The 18,523-nt window shown below is 41.1% G+C and overlaps 1 protein-coding gene across 7 annotated transcripts in view; it reads left to right on the top strand.

Moving 5' to 3' along the window:
* The window catches only part of atp2b3a (ATPase plasma membrane Ca2+ transporting 3a), a 30,841-nt gene that overhangs the window by 819 nt on the left and 11,499 nt on the right, over positions 1-18,523 (top strand). For 4 of the 7 annotated variants that reach the window (XM_028992861.1, XM_028992854.1, XM_028992857.1 and 1 more), the window contains exons 2-15: positions 1,912-2,524; positions 3,803-4,000; positions 4,351-4,608; positions 5,116-5,241; positions 9,238-9,363; positions 10,187-10,255; positions 10,946-10,984; positions 11,175-11,339; positions 12,783-12,997; positions 15,714-15,956; positions 16,075-16,316; positions 16,639-16,873; positions 17,173-17,352; positions 17,473-17,560. In XM_028992861.1, the coding sequence (XP_028848694.1) occupies positions 2,293-2,524; positions 3,803-4,000; positions 4,351-4,608; positions 5,116-5,241; positions 9,238-9,363; positions 10,187-10,255; positions 10,946-10,984; positions 11,175-11,339; positions 12,783-12,997; positions 15,714-15,956; positions 16,075-16,316; positions 16,639-16,873; positions 17,173-17,352; positions 17,473-17,560 (2,416 nt within the window). In that variant the 5' untranslated portion in view covers positions 1,912-2,292. The remainder of the gene's footprint in view (positions 1-1,911; positions 2,525-3,802; positions 4,001-4,350; positions 4,609-5,115; positions 5,242-9,237; positions 9,364-10,186; positions 10,256-10,945; positions 10,985-11,174; positions 11,340-12,782; positions 12,998-15,713; positions 15,957-16,074; positions 16,317-16,638; positions 16,874-17,172; positions 17,353-17,472; positions 17,561-18,523) is intronic. The other 3 variants (XM_028992855.1, XM_028992860.1, XM_028992858.1) reach the window with 1 other exon arrangement.

The raw sequence follows: 18,523 nt of genomic DNA, 5'->3' as shown, positions 1-18,523 counted from the left end.
GGCATGTTTGCTGTAAGGGACGCGAACGCGACAACTGACAGTCGCCGTGCTGTCGTGTCAGCAAAAAAAATTATAATAAAAAAACTCTTCTTATGATTCAGTATTTTGGAGGTGTGTGTGTTTTGGGGGGGTCCTCCCGTCTGCGGAACGGGTTTTAATTCACGCACGACCGCCGACATCAAACGTCAAGTAATGGAGAATGAAAAGGATGGTGGGGGGGGAAACATCGCGGTGAGTTCTTGTGGATTAGCAGCCGGCGTCTGTTGGTAACCTTGCAGAGGGACAACCGTCCCGTGGGGGGGTTTATTTCAGTCTCTACCAAAACGCATGTGAAGTCGCCGTCTCCGTCCTCATTTGTCCTCATTTGGGCCGCTTGGTTAACCCACGAAATTTAAACCCATAAACGGGACGCGCCGCGGACCAAGGTGAACAATTGATCTTTGAAGGTTACGAGGAAAGGGCACGATTCGAACCCGTCCGGCACGCGCCGCGCGCGCCGCCGACGCCCCCGGCCGCGCGCCCCGCCGCCCGCCGCGAGCGCCGCGCGCTTTCGCGTTACCGCGACCGGGCGGCCGCGCACGGGCTCCATGCTACCAAGCGGGGGATCGACACTGATTTCCCAGATTGTAGGACATGGTGGTAGTGAGCGTCACCTGCGTAAGAGCTCTCCTCGCCTGTGATTGGCTCAGGCCAGGCGTACGTCATGCACGGTGCATCGCTGCTATTGGTCCAGGGTTTTTTTTATTCCTGCAGAAGGCGGCATCAATGATAAGCGTCTCATGCAGATAGGGGCAGGAATCTTGGAAAAAATGGTCTAAAATCAGGCACCGCGCTGTGCTTCGTTACCGAGCAATGACAATTCATGCGTGCATTCCTAGATAGCAAAAGTCACTCAGCTATAATCGAAAAGGTTGTAAATTTTTTTTACAACAATCACAATGTGAATGTTGAGAAAGGGCCGGCATCCTGTAAAGATCAGTGTTGTCTCAGTGTGAATGCAACACAAGGATATGTGACCTTGCCAAGTAAATTCTGCATTAATTCAGTTGTGATGAGCATTTATGGACATAAAGTGCTAGAAACTGATTTAACATATACATGTGTGTGATTTTACACTGCAGGCCAGAAGCAGAAAACATGCGCCACTTAAAAAAAACATTTGAAATAATTTACGTCCATATAACTGACAGTATTTTGTCGTAACACATTATTTAACCACAAAGACTTAAACTATTGCTTGTACAACTAGACAGAGCAGGTGTGTGTTTGGTGCATTGACATTCACATGCTTGAAAAGGCGCTGGGAGGGTTTGGACACAAGCTATGATACACTGAACCAGTGCACTGAATCAATCTTTCACTACTGCCACATTCCACGTACATTACACTTCAACAACCAATCGGCTACCTTTGTCTTCAGTATCGCTGAGGTTCTCCTGTCATAAATATTTGAAAGAGCAACGTATTGGGTCTGAGGATGGACCTAAACCTCAGGCCTGCTCTGTAGTAACAGCTTAGACAGACATCAATGAGATAGGCTCGGTGATGACAGAGGTGTAATTTCAGAAAAAACGCGAGGTCCGCTGTATGTGTCAAACCACCCCACTCGCTTAGATCTTTAAGCCAAAGAGGCTTTAAACTTCCTAGCTAAAGCAATCGATGCATGCAACATCAATGCAACCTATTAATAAGTTATGGTGCTTGACATTTTTGGCTCAAATGTTTCTCCTTGGTAGGAGGTCTAACAGATGCCATTTGGTTCAATTCACACATTCTCAATTCACACATTCCAGATTAACAATTACAAATGTTGATATGGTACTGTCAGAATTGCTATTTTAGGGGTTTAGATGGTTTTATAAAGAAAGAAATTGATATTATCTCTCTCTCTCTCTCTCTCTCTCTGAACAGATTCTTTGCTGTGTGTCTTTCTGCACTTACCAAAGCCCTTCACACATTTTAGAAAGACAAGCTGCAATTTTGCCTTTTAACCTGTTCCCCTTCGGGCAAGAACAGCTGGGCTGCTGTAATGCTCTCTGTGCTGAGATGCAGAAGTGCTGAAACCTATAGAGGTAAAACTGGATAAACAACTTATATCAGAAAAGCTGACTGTAATCCTCACATCTTGATATGGAGAAAGATGGACAGGGCATCGGAGGGAGAGGAACGGGGGAAGACTAATCAGTGAAACTACCATTCATCATCACTTTAGGTCCAAGCTAATTCCTCCCTCCACACCCACAGATAAGAAGGTCGTTCTTTTTTTTTATTTCATAATTTGCTCTCGACATCATGGGGGATTTAGCAAACAGTTCAGTGGAGTTTTACCCCAAGAAAAAAAGAAGCAGCGGTGCAGGGGGCCGGGGTGGAGGAGAAGAGAACCATGCAGGAGATTTTGGGGCCACCCTGGATGAGCTCAGGGCCCTGATGGAACTCAGAGGTGCTGAAGCCCTACAGAAGATTGAGGAGAGTTACAATGACACAGAGGGTCTCTGCCAGAGACTCAAAACATCTCCCATCAACGGTGAGCATCTCTTCTTCTTCATCTGTATCTCCTGGCGTTTGTTGTGTAGGGTATTTCTCTCTAAGAGTTTTGTGCAGGACCATTTTTCTGCTGTTGGATGATTTTTTTGGTACAGTGTCATGGCGACACTAACAGGCACAAAGGTGTAGAAAAGGAGCTCTTAGTCATTCTTCATTCCTCCGTTCCTCTCGCTCTCTCCATCTCATTTTTCTTTTATATGCAGAGCCTTTGCGCCCAGCTCTGCCTGGCCTCACATGCTTTCATGTCATGTTGCTAAGATACAGAAGCTCCACTGATGTGGTGGGTGTGAGGAACCGAGGCAGACACCTCCTCTTGTTCATCAGTGAGACCCACAGTAAAAATCAGACTTGAGTGCAGACTTTAAATGGAAAATCACTGCCATGTTCTGACAGAATGGACTTTCCATATGTAAAAGTTCTTTTTATTCATTATGCCATATTGAATCTATCTATCTATCTATCTATCTATCTATCTATCTATCTATCTATCTATCTATCTATCTATCTATCTATCTATCTATCTATCTATCTATCTATCTATCTATCTATCTATCTATCTATCTATCTATCTATCTGCCATTTCTCTGAATGTCATTGAACCCTTGGTTGCCACTCCCTTCTTCTAACTGTGCATTCAGAAACACAAATTAACTCTTAAAGAACATGAAGGTGAGCTGGTTGACAGCATGGGCCTTATTACCATAGCAACTGCAAGCAAATGATCTCACTCGGTACAATCGTCAAGTTCTACCTTTTCCCTCCCGCACTTTTCATTCAGCGAAAAATAATGCAGCATTTCATCACCGCTTGCAATCGAGGGCAGCTGAAATATGTGGTGCTGAGGTTTTTTTGTGAGCAGGTATGTTGCCTAACTAGAGAAAAGAAAGAATGAGGAAGGGAGAGAGAGATAGAGAAAAAGAGAGAAGAAAGGTTGCCAGGAGCAGCAGGTGAGCACTGGCTGGTAAGAGTATGAGAAGTGTGTGACAGTCTGTCTGAGTTTTGGTGCCAAAGCTCACACCCCGTAGAGATGCGGACACACACTGACTGCACCATCTGCCACAGCCCTCCCCCTCCACCCCAGCACCCTTGTCAGCATTAACCCCTGTTTCACCTACTGACTGCCTGTGATTTATATGAACAGCTGAGTGCATTTGGTCAAAGTGAAAGTTGCTCTTGGCAGGATTTTGTTTCGCTAATGGAATGTCAGAGGAAGAATTCATGTGGAGGTCATTAAAAAAAAGGTGTTCTCTCCGTGAAGGTCTTTCGGACAACCCGGCGGACCTGGAGAAGCGCGGGCAGGTGTTTGGGCAGAACTTCATTCCTCCGAAGACGCCAAAGACGTTCCTGCAGCTGGTGTGGGAGGCTCTGCAGGACGTCACCCTCATCATCCTCGAGATTGCTGCCATCATCTCGCTGGGCCTGTCCTTCTACCAGCCCCCGGCGGAGGAGAGCGAGGGTAGGGCAGGGGGGTACAGGGCGTACTGTACTGATTCAAACCCCCGCATGGATGCTGTTCCTAATGAGCCAGTTTCATCCATCTCCTCCCTTCTATTTCTTCCTCACACACACAAACCTTCTGAGCCTCTTCCTTTTGGTCATTTCCTTTCTTTTCCCTTTTTGTTTTGCTCATTACTTGCTATTTCTGGAGTTTAGTTCTTTTCACTTTGACTTTTTTTTGACATTGCTGTAACGTAATGACTGGGATTTAGAAACCTTATTTTTTTATCCCCACAAAGCCTGTGAACTTTTATTTTTCTAATTGTATTTTCTGTTTTCCATCTCTCTTTTGCCCTCCTTCCCCTCCAGCCTGTGGAAATGTCTCAGGAGGCGCAGAGGATGAGGGCGAGGCCGAGGCGGGCTGGATCGAGGGCGCGGCCATCCTGCTGTCCGTCATCTGCGTGGTGCTGGTGACGGCCTTCAACGACTGGAGTAAAGAGAAGCAGTTCCGCGGGCTGCAGAGCCGCATCGAGCAGGAGCAGCGCTTCGCCGTCGTGCGCAACGGGAACGTCATCCAGATCCCCGTGGCCGACATGGTTGTTGGAGATGTGGCCCAGGTCAAATACGGTCCGTCCCACATCTGGCATGGAGAGCTCAGATTCAGAACGTGGAGGCTTTTGTCCTTGCAATATATAAACTGCCACGCTTTAAATAGCATGGAATCCATTTTTAAAAATGTGTCAATATCACATCAGAGTCAGCCATCTCCTGTCACTCTAGGAGCATTGAGGTGTTAAGGGCCTTTGTCAAGGCCCAACTGTCATCTCTTATGAATCAATTGAGCTTACAATTCATTCAAAACCACGTAACCACGTTTATTTAATGATTACCCCAGTAGACTGTTCCACAATGCTGTTATAGCCATCGGATATTGCCCAGAAAGAGGGAATAAATCCTGAACCTTCTTTTGTGTCCAGGACAGCTGACTGTAATTAGAGAATCTGAATCTTTCTGGAAAAGATCATCAGATAAATAAAAGTAAATGCTCCAATTGCAAGCACAGCTAGTTTGCTGTAAAATAAAACTGAATTTTACCGCCATCACAAATGTCATTTTGCCCTGTTCACCTTTCAGGTGACCTCCTGCCGGCCGATGGAATACTTATCCAGGGGAACGACCTGAAAATCGATGAGAGCTCCCTCACTGGAGAGTCCGATCATGTCCGCAAGGCAGTTGACAAAGACCCCATGTTGCTGTCTGGTAAGGGAAAAAATGCTAATGGGGAGAAGCTGTGTGTAAAGTGCATTTCTGATTATTGATCACCATCTGGGTGTGATTACATAGAGAATATTTATAAAAATGGGCAAATTGCTTTGGAACACTTTTGCTTGGATTGCTGGTTTATTAAAAAAATTCTCAAGTAGTTGGGTTCGATATTCAGAATGTATTAAAGAAGTATTAAATATTTTTCTTATGGCTATAAGACAGTTTAGTGAGTCACTCTCTTTCCGGGCTGCATGTGATTTTATGGAGTGTGTGTGCGCGAGTGGGTGACGGATGACCCGACTGTTAAAATGCTCTGCCTGGTGTGTCAGTATGCCTGGTGGGCTGATGGGAAATCTCATTGCCTCAGTCTTGCCCTGGACCACAGCAACTCCACCCAGCTCTCCAGGGCCTGATAATGGGTAATCAGATTCAGCCTCAGCCTCTCTCTGTTTCCTGCCGAACAGGTCATGGCGGCATTTGGCTCGCAGGGGACCCTCACTCATCCCCTTAATGACAGCAGTGGCTAAAAAAGAAAAACAGACTTATCTATCTCCCTGCTGTATAGTCATAATTGACCTTATAGCACTGCCAAAATGCATCATAGCATTATTATTGCAAAAAACATAGAAACATAGTATTTTACAATTTATCTAGTTGGTTTAGTATAAGCAGTTCAAATTATGAGCTAGAACAAATTTCCTAATCACCTAAAAATTGAGTATGTCTCCATCCAAAACAACCCTGACCTTTAGAGGTAAATCCAGCTCATCCCACAAATGCTGAATTGGGTTGAAAACTAGAAAATGTGGAGGGCATGTCAACACACCAACCTTATTATTGTATTATTATTACACCAGGTTGGTAGGTGGAATATATGTAATAAGATAATCAGTGATATTTACTTCATCTTGTCATAATGTTTTAGCTGATTGGTGTATTAACTGAACAAAATATTGTTTACTGACTTTGATGCTCCTTGTATAATGTCAGGAGAGTATAGACAGCCCAGTGTGTTATATATATACTCGAAGAGAGCATGGGTTATGTGGCAACCATGAAATGTAAATGGATACGATGAGAGGCAAAATGAAAACACGGGTGACAGAAGACTTTACCTTGGCAACCAGTGCCTGATTAGTGACAAAGCTATGGGTGATGAATGACAAGCCTATCACTTTGGATGTCATTCAAAATAATTCATGATGTTGTTTTTTTGTGAGTTGAATTTTCTTACTCCATAGTTATATTATGTATTATTGAGAGATTGGTAATCTGAATCTGTGAAACAAAGAGGCCATGAGAGAAAACATATACAGTACATTTATACTGCTGTTTCTAGAGGTTTGACTCGATTAAGCAAATTAATCTAATTAATTTATTTCTTAAGATTCGTCGATTGTGGTAGCTTTGCCTCATAGGCCAGCAGGTATTCTCTCACTGCGAGACACGTGGGCTTCAAGAACACACAGAGCAACACCAGCTAATAGCGATCACATATGGATCACATCATAATCAGCGTATTTAACTTACTTACAATTTCTTAATCGTGCAGTTGGTCGTGTGCATTTATCAACACACAAAATTTATCAACACATTCATATTTGTCAAGTAAGGCTAAAATATGAGGCTACGAATGCCGCAAGAGGAAAGCAAAGTGCAATTAAATGCGTTTTTTTTTAACACGTTATCTTTTTTTAATTAATTAATCATTAAATTCCCACCCCTAGCTCTTTCACATATCTGAGTGAATTCATTTTGAAAATAAACTGCTACTGGTGGCTGCTGCTCTTAGCTGGTTTTAAGTGTTCTAATATGGCCTTAGATAAACTAAATAACCATTAAGAATATGCAACTTCTGCTGGTCAGACTTACAGGTCAAAGCTCTCTGTCATACCAGTGGTATGACCAGTGTGGGGACAGTGCTTTTTGCTCAGTGGCACCTCAGTGGGATTCGAACCAGCAATCTTCTGTTTACAGGCCGCTTTCTTACCTGCTAGGCCCCAGCATGTGATTCATATGCCTGGTTTATGGTTAGAATGGGTTTTGTATTGGGTTCTTCATAATCACCTTTATATTTCACAGTTTTTCTTTTGCCAGATGCATTTGTTTGAATTATAAAATTTTGTGCTTGTTGCAACATTAGGATGCTAGTATACTAGCCTATTGGGTAGTTTTGCTAACAAGAGTTTCATTAATGACTTTAATTTACTTGACAGTACATACGGTACATTTTAGTTTTACTACATACGTTTTTTACATGAATATCTTATCAATTAATTTGAGTAGCATTATATATTATTAGGCTATTTTTTGTCTGTTTTGCATCATTGCAAATCCAGACATCAAGACTGATGTCAAACTAATTGTTTGTGGCTTAGAAACACATTATAAACACATTGAAAAGACAATCCCATTGGTGACGCCATCTTTGCACATGACATAAAACAATAGTGCACACCACACACCACACACACATAGACACATATTCCTATAGTCATTGTTTATTCATGCATACATTCATCATATATTAAATGAAGTTTCTGTTTCTTTTTAATGTTCTTATTGTGACACAATCTTCAAAATGGTTTATACTTTAAGTATTATTCACAGCTCATGTGCCACTTTGACTCCTCACTTTAGTTTGAGTATGTTGATTCAGTAATTTTTATAAGATGACGTCAAGTATCTATACTTCTCAACTGAAGAATTTGTCACTAATGCAATCAGTTAAGCTATGACTACAGAAAATGCAAACTGCAAAGAGCTACTAACATCTGAGAATTTGTTCCATACAGCTCTAAACATTTAAACAGTTTTAAATAGATGCATGATCCATATGCCTTGTTAATTTCAACACAGATTTTTTTTGCAGGTGGAACTTTATGTTCAAAAAGGCTAGAAGAGAAAAATGAAACATGAAGAAAAAATAGTAACATTTAGAGTGTATGGTTTTGAAGTACTGCTGAAGATTCAGTGTCTGCTGTTGTCTCTTCTGCCCTTGACTTGTCTCTGGCAAGCACTCAAAGAAATCTCCTGTTGCCCTCAAATCGGGCACATGGTCAATAAAAGGTTTCTCGAATTCACATTGATCTCTGCTGGTTCAAATTCCTTCCATTCCCTCTGGGTTAAGAAGACAGCAGGAAAGAAAGAGCAACTCTGTGTGTCAGAGAGATTGACATCTCGCTGCTTCACTCCGGTCTTCCAGTGCCCTCTCACTGAGGGGAGACTTAATTAATGAAAGCATAAAGGATCTTTCTAGCACACGGTTAATTGAATTACATTCTAATAGGCCTGGCCGGAGGAGAGTGACTTTTATCCGTATATGAGGATCTCTATCAGGACTCCGCAAAATACATTAGAGACAGTTAGATACTTATCAATATGACATCCATTAAATAAATAATGGCCTGCAATAAAGCACATGGAAATATATACTGCATATTGTTAAATGGCTGTTGACAGCCGACTGCAGTTGTAGATGGTTTACGGTGCAGTCACGGTGGATGGGAAGCTCTTGTTTATTAGTTAAAAATCCTGTGCATATTAATTTTTCAAGATTTCAAAACAATACACAGTATTGTAGTAAACAACAACTGAAGTGTTTTTTTTAATAATTAAATCAAGACAATAGTAATAATAAAAAATATTCCTGTTTGATTTCTGAGAAAGGCAGTACATCTGATTATATGACAAATACATTTAATTTTAATATGATATCATATTTCTGAATGAATGTATTTGTAAATCAACAATGTTTCTGTAAACAAACAAATGAAAAACAATTGTGTTATTACTATTACTTATGTCATTATTTATATATTAGTTTAGTCCATTTTTAAGTAGTATTATATTTGGACAAATGTAAGAAGTATATATTGTAATTATAATAATAATGCATAGCAGCAAACATTTTTGTTCCTTTTATTTTTAGCTTTTTCTTTATTTTTGTGGGTACAATTGTTTTTAAAATACTTACTCTTGTGCTGCTAGGCACCCATGTCATGGAAGGCTCTGGAAAGATGGTGGTCACCGCTGTTGGTGTAAACTCTCAAACTGGAATCATCTTTACATTGTTGGGTGCTGGGGAAGCAGAGGAGGAGAAGAAGGACAAGAAAGGTAAAATCAGACACACAGAGGCTGACACATCCTCTGGGATGAGTCTGTCGGTCCACCACTTACATAAACCACAGACCCTGTTCTGAATGGCTTTTATGTGTAAAATGAGAATGCTAGCGCCATTCTGATTGCTGCTTCCATTTTAACCATTCCATTAGCTTTACATTAACATGGCTATAAATATCTGTCTAAATATCTGGAAATAATTCGGACATTTAGTTTAGGCTGCTGTAGTACAGTGTGGAACAAGAGACACAGACAAACTATGCAGTTTTTTTTTCCTTTCCACACTCTCCTTGTTTCAGAGCATAAATCCAGAAAATTTCAATATCATACATTTTACATTGACTATAAATATATAATCTAGGTAAAATACTTTTTTGTCTGGCACTTCCATCGAAATGTCCAGCAGCTCTGTTCTGTTCCTGCATTTTCTTCATTCCAGGCCTCCTGTTATTATTCAGAGGTGATCATTAATAGACTAATCACGTGGCTGGTTAGATGTACAGACAGTCTGGAATAAAAAATGAAGTGCAGGCAATGGGCCTCAAAGAACAGACCTGCAGACCATTGTTGTATTAGGAAAAAGTGAGTGTGTGTATGTATGTGTGCGTGTGTGTGTGTGTATATGTATATACATATGTATATGTATATGTATATATATAAAGTCATATTCATTCATTCATTCATTTTAAAACCATTCCTTTGTTATGTTAATTTATTTATTTATGTTATAATCTTTAATGATTTATTTGTTCTCATCCTTTTATTTTTTTAAAACCTGTCATCGCCCTTCCCACTGCCAAACTTCCAAACCCCTCAGAGGGCAATAGTAACTCATCTGTGCTGCATCCTGCTACAGTGGAAGCGAAACAGATGAACATCACTAATGGTACGTGAGTCCCTCACTAGGGGATTAGAATAGTACTGCAGTTTTGTTTTGTCTTTTAGGACTATTCCATACATCTTATCTCAGGAGGTAACACTTGAAATTATTGGGTGGTGACATTGGATGGCAGCAGCCTTCATGAACACTTCATACTGCATTTATAAATGCTCCAAAATGTCATTATGGGTCAATATATCAACACATACTGGGATTTAATCTAATTGTTTGAAAGTATGATTTGCACTTAAATGTTTTTTTTTTTACATTTTAATGAAGTCTTCCTGTATGTTGTTTTTGATGCGACCCTTTAATATGAGGTGTTACCAATTAGATTTGTATTTGCCGCTTAATGTCTATTGTTCAGATTGGTTAGTTTTAAGGCATGTTCATGCATAGCACTTGTTCTACTCCATAAATACATTGCATTCATTGCCATTTTAAATATAAACTTTAGTTGACATGACATAGAATTTGTGTGCATGTTAGTATAAAATGTAGTCCTACTACAGTTATTTGGGTCATGTCAAATAAAGTATTACAGTACTTTTGTGAGTACCATTCATTAGATACTGGTATATTCATCATGTGTCTTTGTTGCGCTCTCTTTCCTCTATCCATAATTTTATTTTATTTATTCCATTCTGTGTTCATTACGTGTATTAATTTCTCTGGCCAAATGAATTTCTTTTACAGGAAAGCAAGATGGGACAACAGAAAACAATCAGAATAAAGGTATTTATTATTCAGTAATTGTTGTCATTGATAGTTCTTAGCAATATTAAGGGGTTAAACGTTAAGGAGAAGCATGATATGTTGAAAGTAAAAGCCAGAGTTTCACTAAGCATAAGTGCATTTGATGCTAATGCATGTTCCCGCCATTTATCCTAACCACTGACAAACTTTCTGACTGACCCTCTTCCAGCCAAGAAACAGGATGAAGCGGTTGCCATGGAAATGCAGCCGCTGAAGAGTGCAGAGGGGGGAGAGGTGGAGGAGAAAGACAAGAAGAAGGCAAATGTGCCGAAGAAGGAAAAATCTGTGCTTCAGGGCAAATTGACTAAGCTGGCTGTGCAGATTGGAAAAGCAGGTAGAGATTCTTGTTCTTTTTGTTTCCAGCCTTTATTTAGGATTCATTCAAAAGGTATTTTCATTTCATGCTCTCTGAAGGTGGCATGGACACAAATTGAAACGCGTGCCTCTTCAGACATGCAATATATTATTGCAAGAGTTTCCATGTAACTGTATAGAATAATGGACTTTTTTTCTGATTTGTTCTGTCATCACTATTATGGTCACCCCAAGTGATAGCTGGTGCCAGTCTCTGTGACTCTGAATGGAGTCCACATAATGCAGATCATGTTTTTGCTCTGCTAGAATCTCCCAGTGGGATGTAAGTGCTGTTCTTGTGTAGTGGAAGCAACAAGAGCTCATCTGTGAAGTGGTAGGCCGTGCAAGCTTGTAGGGCACCTCGATATCATTATTATCATCGCTCCTTCACTGCATCATTAACTATTACATTTCTAGCAAAACACACACCGCTGAGCATTATTGATAAAGTGGAAATGTGTTTGCTGGAGTTCACAGGAAAATTATCATGAAATTGATCCACCAATCTGATGGATGAATTGGAGTTTGGTGGATATTTGTTGAATGTGTCATGGTCTGGGTCAGAAGGCACAAGAACAGATGTTCCTTGGTTTGGTGAATCAGCAGAAGAACTGTGTGCAGCAGGCGAAGATGCAGTAATGCAGGCTGGCAGCTAGAGAAGAAGAACAGATGGTAGCCTAGTGGGTAACACACTCGCCTATGAACCAGAATGCCCAGGTTCAAACCCCACTTACTACCATTGTGTCCCTGATCAAGACACTTAACCTTGAGTGTCTCTAGGGGGACTGTCCCCCCTAGACTTACAATCAGTACCTACTGATTGTAAGTCACTCTGGATAAAGGGCGTCTGATAAATGCTGTAAATGTCAAGCAGTAACTACTGATTGTAAGTCATTCTGGATAAAGGGCGTCTGATAAATGCTGTAAATGTAAAAACCCATCATCCTTAGTGAGCAGTGGGCAGCCATGACAGGTACCAGGTTTTGGATTTGAAGCCACAACCTTCTGATTTTGAGTCCATTTTTAACTTTTCATCGCTAGGCTACCACTGCCCCACCAGAATTCACCAGAAAACTTAAAATAAGATTATCATAATTGACAGAAAAACAGACATTAAACAAGGAAACCTACATGCTACTGCTGTGTGCGAAACATCCACTCATTCAGTATGTAGTGCAAAATCTAAATGTAAGCTAATTATGATTTGTTCACTACATATTGGACTAATTGATGAAGTAGTACATGTTCTGACAGGTAATGGCCCAATAAACATGGGTTTATGTTTACAATTTATTGTGTCTCATATAAACAATGGGCCAGATCTTAAATGTTTAAATGTGCAATATGTCTTAATCAGTTTTTTAATAGCAGCATAACAACTATGACGTTGTAATTGTTCCTGTCTTTTTCATGGTTCATGCAGGGCTGGTGATGTCAGCCATCACAGTGATCATCCTGGTGCTGTACTTTGTGATTGAGACTTTTGTGGTCGAGCGGCGGGAATGGAAAGCAGAATGTACACCTGTTTATGTCCAATACTTCGTCAAGTTCTTCATCATCGGTGTTACGGTGCTGGTGGTGGCAGTTCCAGAGGGTCTGCCACTAGCTGTCACCATTTCGTTGGCCTACTCTGTCAAGGTGAGGAGCAAACTGTTACTTAAGACACAAAAATCTGAAAACAAATGATACAGGATGGCAAAAATAAAGCTAAACAAAAGCCTAGAAAATCTGGTACAGTGAAAAAATTAGCTCTGCCTTTGGTCTTCTCCCTTCCACCTCAACTTAACTTCTATGCCTAACCTGGTCCAGCAACTCAGGACAGGTATGTTAATCAAGTTTATCAGAATGACATACTGGTTTTCAAAATTGTTTCTGCTTCAGTGTTTTTAGATCTTTTTGTCGGTTCTGGACCACTTCTGGACCAAATCCTGACTGTTGCCAGCCAATTCCTTTATAATAAGTGCTTGGAGTTTGAATTTTGGGTATTTGTTTGTCCACTCGCCTCTTGAAGATTGACCACAAGTTCTCAGTTGAACTAAGGTCCGGGGAGTTTCCTGGCCATGGACCCAAAATTTCAATGTTTTGTTCCCCGAGCCACTTAGTTCTCACTTTGGCCTTACGGCATGGTGCTCCATCATGCTGGAAAAGGCATTGTTGTTCATCAAACTGTTCTTGGATGGTTGGGAGAAGTTGCCTTTGGAGGATATTTGGTACCATTTTTTTATTCATAGCTGTGTTCATAGGAAAGATTATGAGTAAGCCCACTCCCTTGTGTAAACCGTATGATTTCATATGATTAGTAGAGAAAGTTCTCTGGTCCTCTAATTAGGTTAGATAAAGTTACACAAAGGAGAAAAAACCTGTCCGCTCAGCCTGAAGTTACGCAAGTACTGCGAGTATCATTGTATGGGATTGAGAGGGAAATAATGCTTGCTGACGAGGAGCTATGTGCCTTTTTTACCTCGCTGGATAGGCGATGGTCCAGTAGAACTCTGCTGAAGAGGTCTTTTTTTTTTTTTGGGTTACAACTTTTCACTATTGGTAACGCTTCAGTGAAGTCCCAGGCATGATGACGAGCCAGGAAATGTGACCACTTTCTTTTTGTCCTTTTCGGATTGTCCCCAAAAGACACTATTGAACAAGTAGGACGAACACATCCTTTTTTTGCCTTTTGATCTTATTTTGCCCACACAGGACTCATTCATGAACCTAATAACTGCTCCAGGAATGGGTGAGATGTGCTATAACTTTATGGTACTATGCTTTACTCTTGGTACGAGACAGGATTGATGTTAGCTCTCACCTTTGCTTTTCCGGACAATCATTTTTCCAGATGACATAAACAATCGGAAAGGGGCTTCATCATAGAACATTACTTTACCCCAGTCCTCAGCAGTCCAATCCCTCTACTGTTTAGCAGAATATCAGTCTCTCCTTGATGATTGGAGAAAAATGGCTTCTTTGCTGCCCTTCTTGACACCTCCTCCAAAAGTCTTCACCTCACTGTGTGTGCAGATGCCCTCACACCTGCCTGCTGCCATTCCTGAGCAAGCTCTGCACTGGTGGCACCCTGATCCTGCAGGTGAATCATCACTAGGAGACAGTCCTGGCACTTGCTGGACTATCTTGTGCACCCTGAAGCCTTCTTGTCTCTCCTTGAAGACACTTGTCTCTCCTTGAAGAGAGACTCCATGAAGTTCTTGATGATCCGATAAATGGTTGACTAAGGTGCAATTTTAGTAGCAGCAATATCCTTGCCTGTGAAGCCCTTTTTATGCAATGCAATGCAATGGAAGAACAATTATTTCAAGCATCACCCTCCTTTTAAGTCATCCAGTCTGTTATTCCAACTTCTGTCAGCATGACAGAATGATCTCCAGCCTTGTGCTCGTCAACACTCCCTTTTGTGGCAGGGCTGAAATGCAGTGGAAATTGTGTTTTTTGGGATTAAGTTCATTTTCATGGCAAAGAGGGATTTTGCAGTTCATCTGATCACTCTTTATCACATTCTGGAGTATATGCAAATTGCCATAATAAAAACGGAAGTAGCAAACTTTCTAAAAAACAGTATTTGTGTCATTCTCAAAACTTTTGGCCACAACTGTACATTAATTGTGGAGGAAATCAGCTGCCTCTAAAAACGACCCTCTAGTGGTCATTCTGTTCAAGACTGTGAAATATAGTCAGCCAGACAACATGGACGAACAAAAAAAGTACAGTTTTCCTAGTGCAAAAATTTTCTTTGTGTCTATTATTATTCAAAACGGGACCATTTCCTAATTGCTGCCCTTCCAGTAGAGGAAAAGATGACAACCACAGAGTTAAGAAAACTGTGAGCCTCATGAACATTTTCAATGTACAGGTACCACGCTTGCTGGCTGCACTTTGACAATGATGTAAAAAGAACAATCCTCTAGTTTTGTCTGGATTACCATGCAGGGTGGACACAAGCGTGAAGAGTTACATGGTATTTTTTACACCAGTGGCCGTAACAAAAAAATAAAAATGCTATTAAAGGATCTCGGGGAGCAGTGTGTGGGGATGGTACATTGCTCAGTGGCACCGCAACCTTCCAATTACTCGTTTGTTTCCTTACCCAATAGGCCAACCACTAATAATATATGTTGATACATTATTAAATATCCATTAGGTGCCCATTGCCACTTAGGATACAGGGTGGGATATATGGAATAAGTGATAATGAGTTACAGGATTCCCATGGGATTTACATAGAATAGGAGACAATTTGTCTACATACCAGACCTCAATAGGACAAGAAAATTTTGATTTAGAATTGTAACAATAGGTCTGTTTCAGGATAAGTATTTTATGCACTCCTCTAACATTTCTGCAGAAAATGATGAAGGATAATAACCTGGTGCGGCACCTGGATGCGTGTGAGACCATGGGCAATGCCACAGCCATTTGTTCAGACAAGACGGGCACCCTCACCACCAACCGCATGACAGTGGTGCAGGCATATGTGGGTGACCAACACTTCCGCGAGATTCCAGGCCCTGAGCATATTAACCCCAAGACCCTGGAGATGATAGTCAGTGCCATCGCTGTCAACTGTGCCTACACCTCCAAGATCATGGTGTGAAACCAAATCAGCCTCCTGCTTATTATGATGCGTTATCAAAATACAACATATCCCATTGTATTAATACATTCATTGCTAAGAGATGTTGTGTGTTTCCTAAATCTGTGTTCAGGCTGCAGATGTGGAAGGTGGCCTGCCAAAACAAGTCGGAAATAAGACAGAGTGCGCCCTTCTGGGCTTCGTTCTGGACCTGAAGAGAGACTACGCCACAGTGAGGGAGCAGATCCCAGAGGAGAAGCTCTACAAAGTTTACACCTTCAACTCTGTCCGCAAGTCCATGAGCACCGTGGTGCAGCTGCCCGACGGCTCCTTCCGCCTCTACAGCAAGGGGGCATCAGAGATCCTGCTCAAGAAGTGAGTCTGAAGGGGTGGGGCTTTGACCAGCCAATTTGGTTATTTGTAATGCACACTGTGGAGGTCAATTTTAATTGTATTGTGTCCCATCAAGTACACCCTGTACGTTTCCGAATTATTGAAAATGATTGCATGATAAGCAGCTCAGAAGCACCTTGTTATTATGACTTAACCTGCTAAAACTGACTAGCATGTTAGGTTTTTATTATTTGGTTGCAAATTTTTCATATAAGGCACATGCTAATTTTGTCCTGTCGATTAGCTGTACAAACGGAGAGCTTAGATACCTTAAATTGAAGTACTAATACCAATTTTTGAACAGATGCTCATCCATTTTGGGTGCATCTGGAGACACCCGTTCATTCCGCCCAAGGGATCGGGACGAGATGGTGAAGAAGGTGATTGAGCCGATGGCTTGTGATGGGCTGCGTACCATCTGCATTGCGTATAGGGACTTGCCCAGCACACCGGAGCCTGAATGGGATAATGAGTCTGACATCGTCACCAACCTTGTCTGCATTGCTGTGGTTGGCATTGAAGACCCAGTCCGGCCAGAGGTATCACTGAGTGAATGAAATAAATAGTTCTGTGTGTGACTTTATGGGTTTTTAATTAACAGGTTATACAGACGTATAACCAGTCTATCATCTTGTTCTGTAAAACTTCAAAAACGATCCATTCAATATAGTATTCAAAAACATGTACATAATTATAAAGCTGAAAGCTGTGCGTGGAGTACATATCTTCAGAGTTTTTTTTTTCAAGTCAAAGAGACATGAGGGATTGAACTCCTGTGCTGTTTTTCTCCCTTTGATTGAGGTGCTTGATGCCGGTGTTTTCCTGGTCCCTCCCGCAGGTTCCTGACGCCATTAAGAAGTGTCAGCGGGCAGGAATCACCGTGCGGATGGTGACTGGGGACAACATCAACACGGCACGTGCCATTGCTGCCAAATGTGGTATCATTCAACCAGGGGATGACTTCATCTGTCTGGAGGGCAAGGATTTCAATCGACGAATCAGAAACGAGAAAGGAGAGGTACTTTTTTTTTTTAAATGAATGAATTCATGAATTCTTTAATTAAAAAAATAATATTGTTTTATTTTATTCAGCATATCAAATTTTACTTTTCATTGCTGTTTTTATTTCACTTTACAGATTGAGCAAGAACGTATTGATAAGATCTGGCCCAAACTTCGGGTCTTGGCTCGGTCCTCTCCTACAGACAAGCACACTCTTGTCAAAGGTCAGTCCACACATCTACTGACCTTTTGTTGCTCTGGTATTGTTACAAACCCCGGTCAGATCTTGCAGCTCTTGGATGACCACTGGGCAATAAATACTTGTGTCAGATTAAAAACTTTTTTCGGCATTATTTCATGAACTTGGTTACTTGTTTACAGTTTTGATAATTCTTTTTACTGTTTCATGGAAAGAACATGAAACCTGTTCCCATAAACAACAATGTACCTGGTCTTTGGAAATAATGTATGTGTTTATCTGCATATATAGTGGGGCAGTGAATGACAATCCATTTATAAACATGTAAGGTGTGTACATGCTTTATGAGGCCCCGTCCACGCAACAGGAAAAATGGCCATGCGTCCACATGGAAACGGCAGAACAGTTATTTTTTTATGGGTTAATAGTGAATTTTTCTTTTACGGGTCACCCTGTAGGTGGCAAAGTGGCTTTTTTGGTGAAAACGCTGACGTATTAGCCCAACCTCTAACCTGACCTATAAGACAGATTGCGTCGTACAACAGTGGCGGATAACACATTTGTGGTTGTGGTGCAGCAGCTGCACAGAGATATATATACACTAGATGTCGCATTCAACCTCGCAGTATGCGTCAATACCATTGACAAATTTATACAGGGTTCAGGGCTCATTCAATCACGCTTCTCTGTTGGTACAAGTAGACTTTCCCGGGCTTTTGCGCCACATATGGCTGTGATAACGAGCGACATTTAACAAGTAAGATTTTATTTTATTTCCTTGTGTGTTACGAAATGTTGTGTTCGACAAATAATGTTATTCATGTTGCAGACCAGAGCATCTGTCTTCCCACCCCCACCCCATAGGAAAGACACTTCCTTTCTGACACATGTAAATATTGCAGTTCTTGATAAATCTATATAAAATGCCTGTGTGTGTGGACCTGTCCAGTCTATAGTTATTTTTTCCAAATAAGCAGGTAAATAGATT

Source organism: Denticeps clupeoides, chromosome 10, assembly GCF_900700375.1.
Source record: "Denticeps clupeoides chromosome 10, fDenClu1.1, whole genome shotgun sequence".
Taxonomy (NCBI): Eukaryota; Metazoa; Chordata; class Actinopteri; order Clupeiformes; family Denticipitidae; genus Denticeps; species Denticeps clupeoides.
Note: the sequence above shows the minus strand (reverse complement) of the source record. Positions and strands in the feature narration are given on the sequence as shown.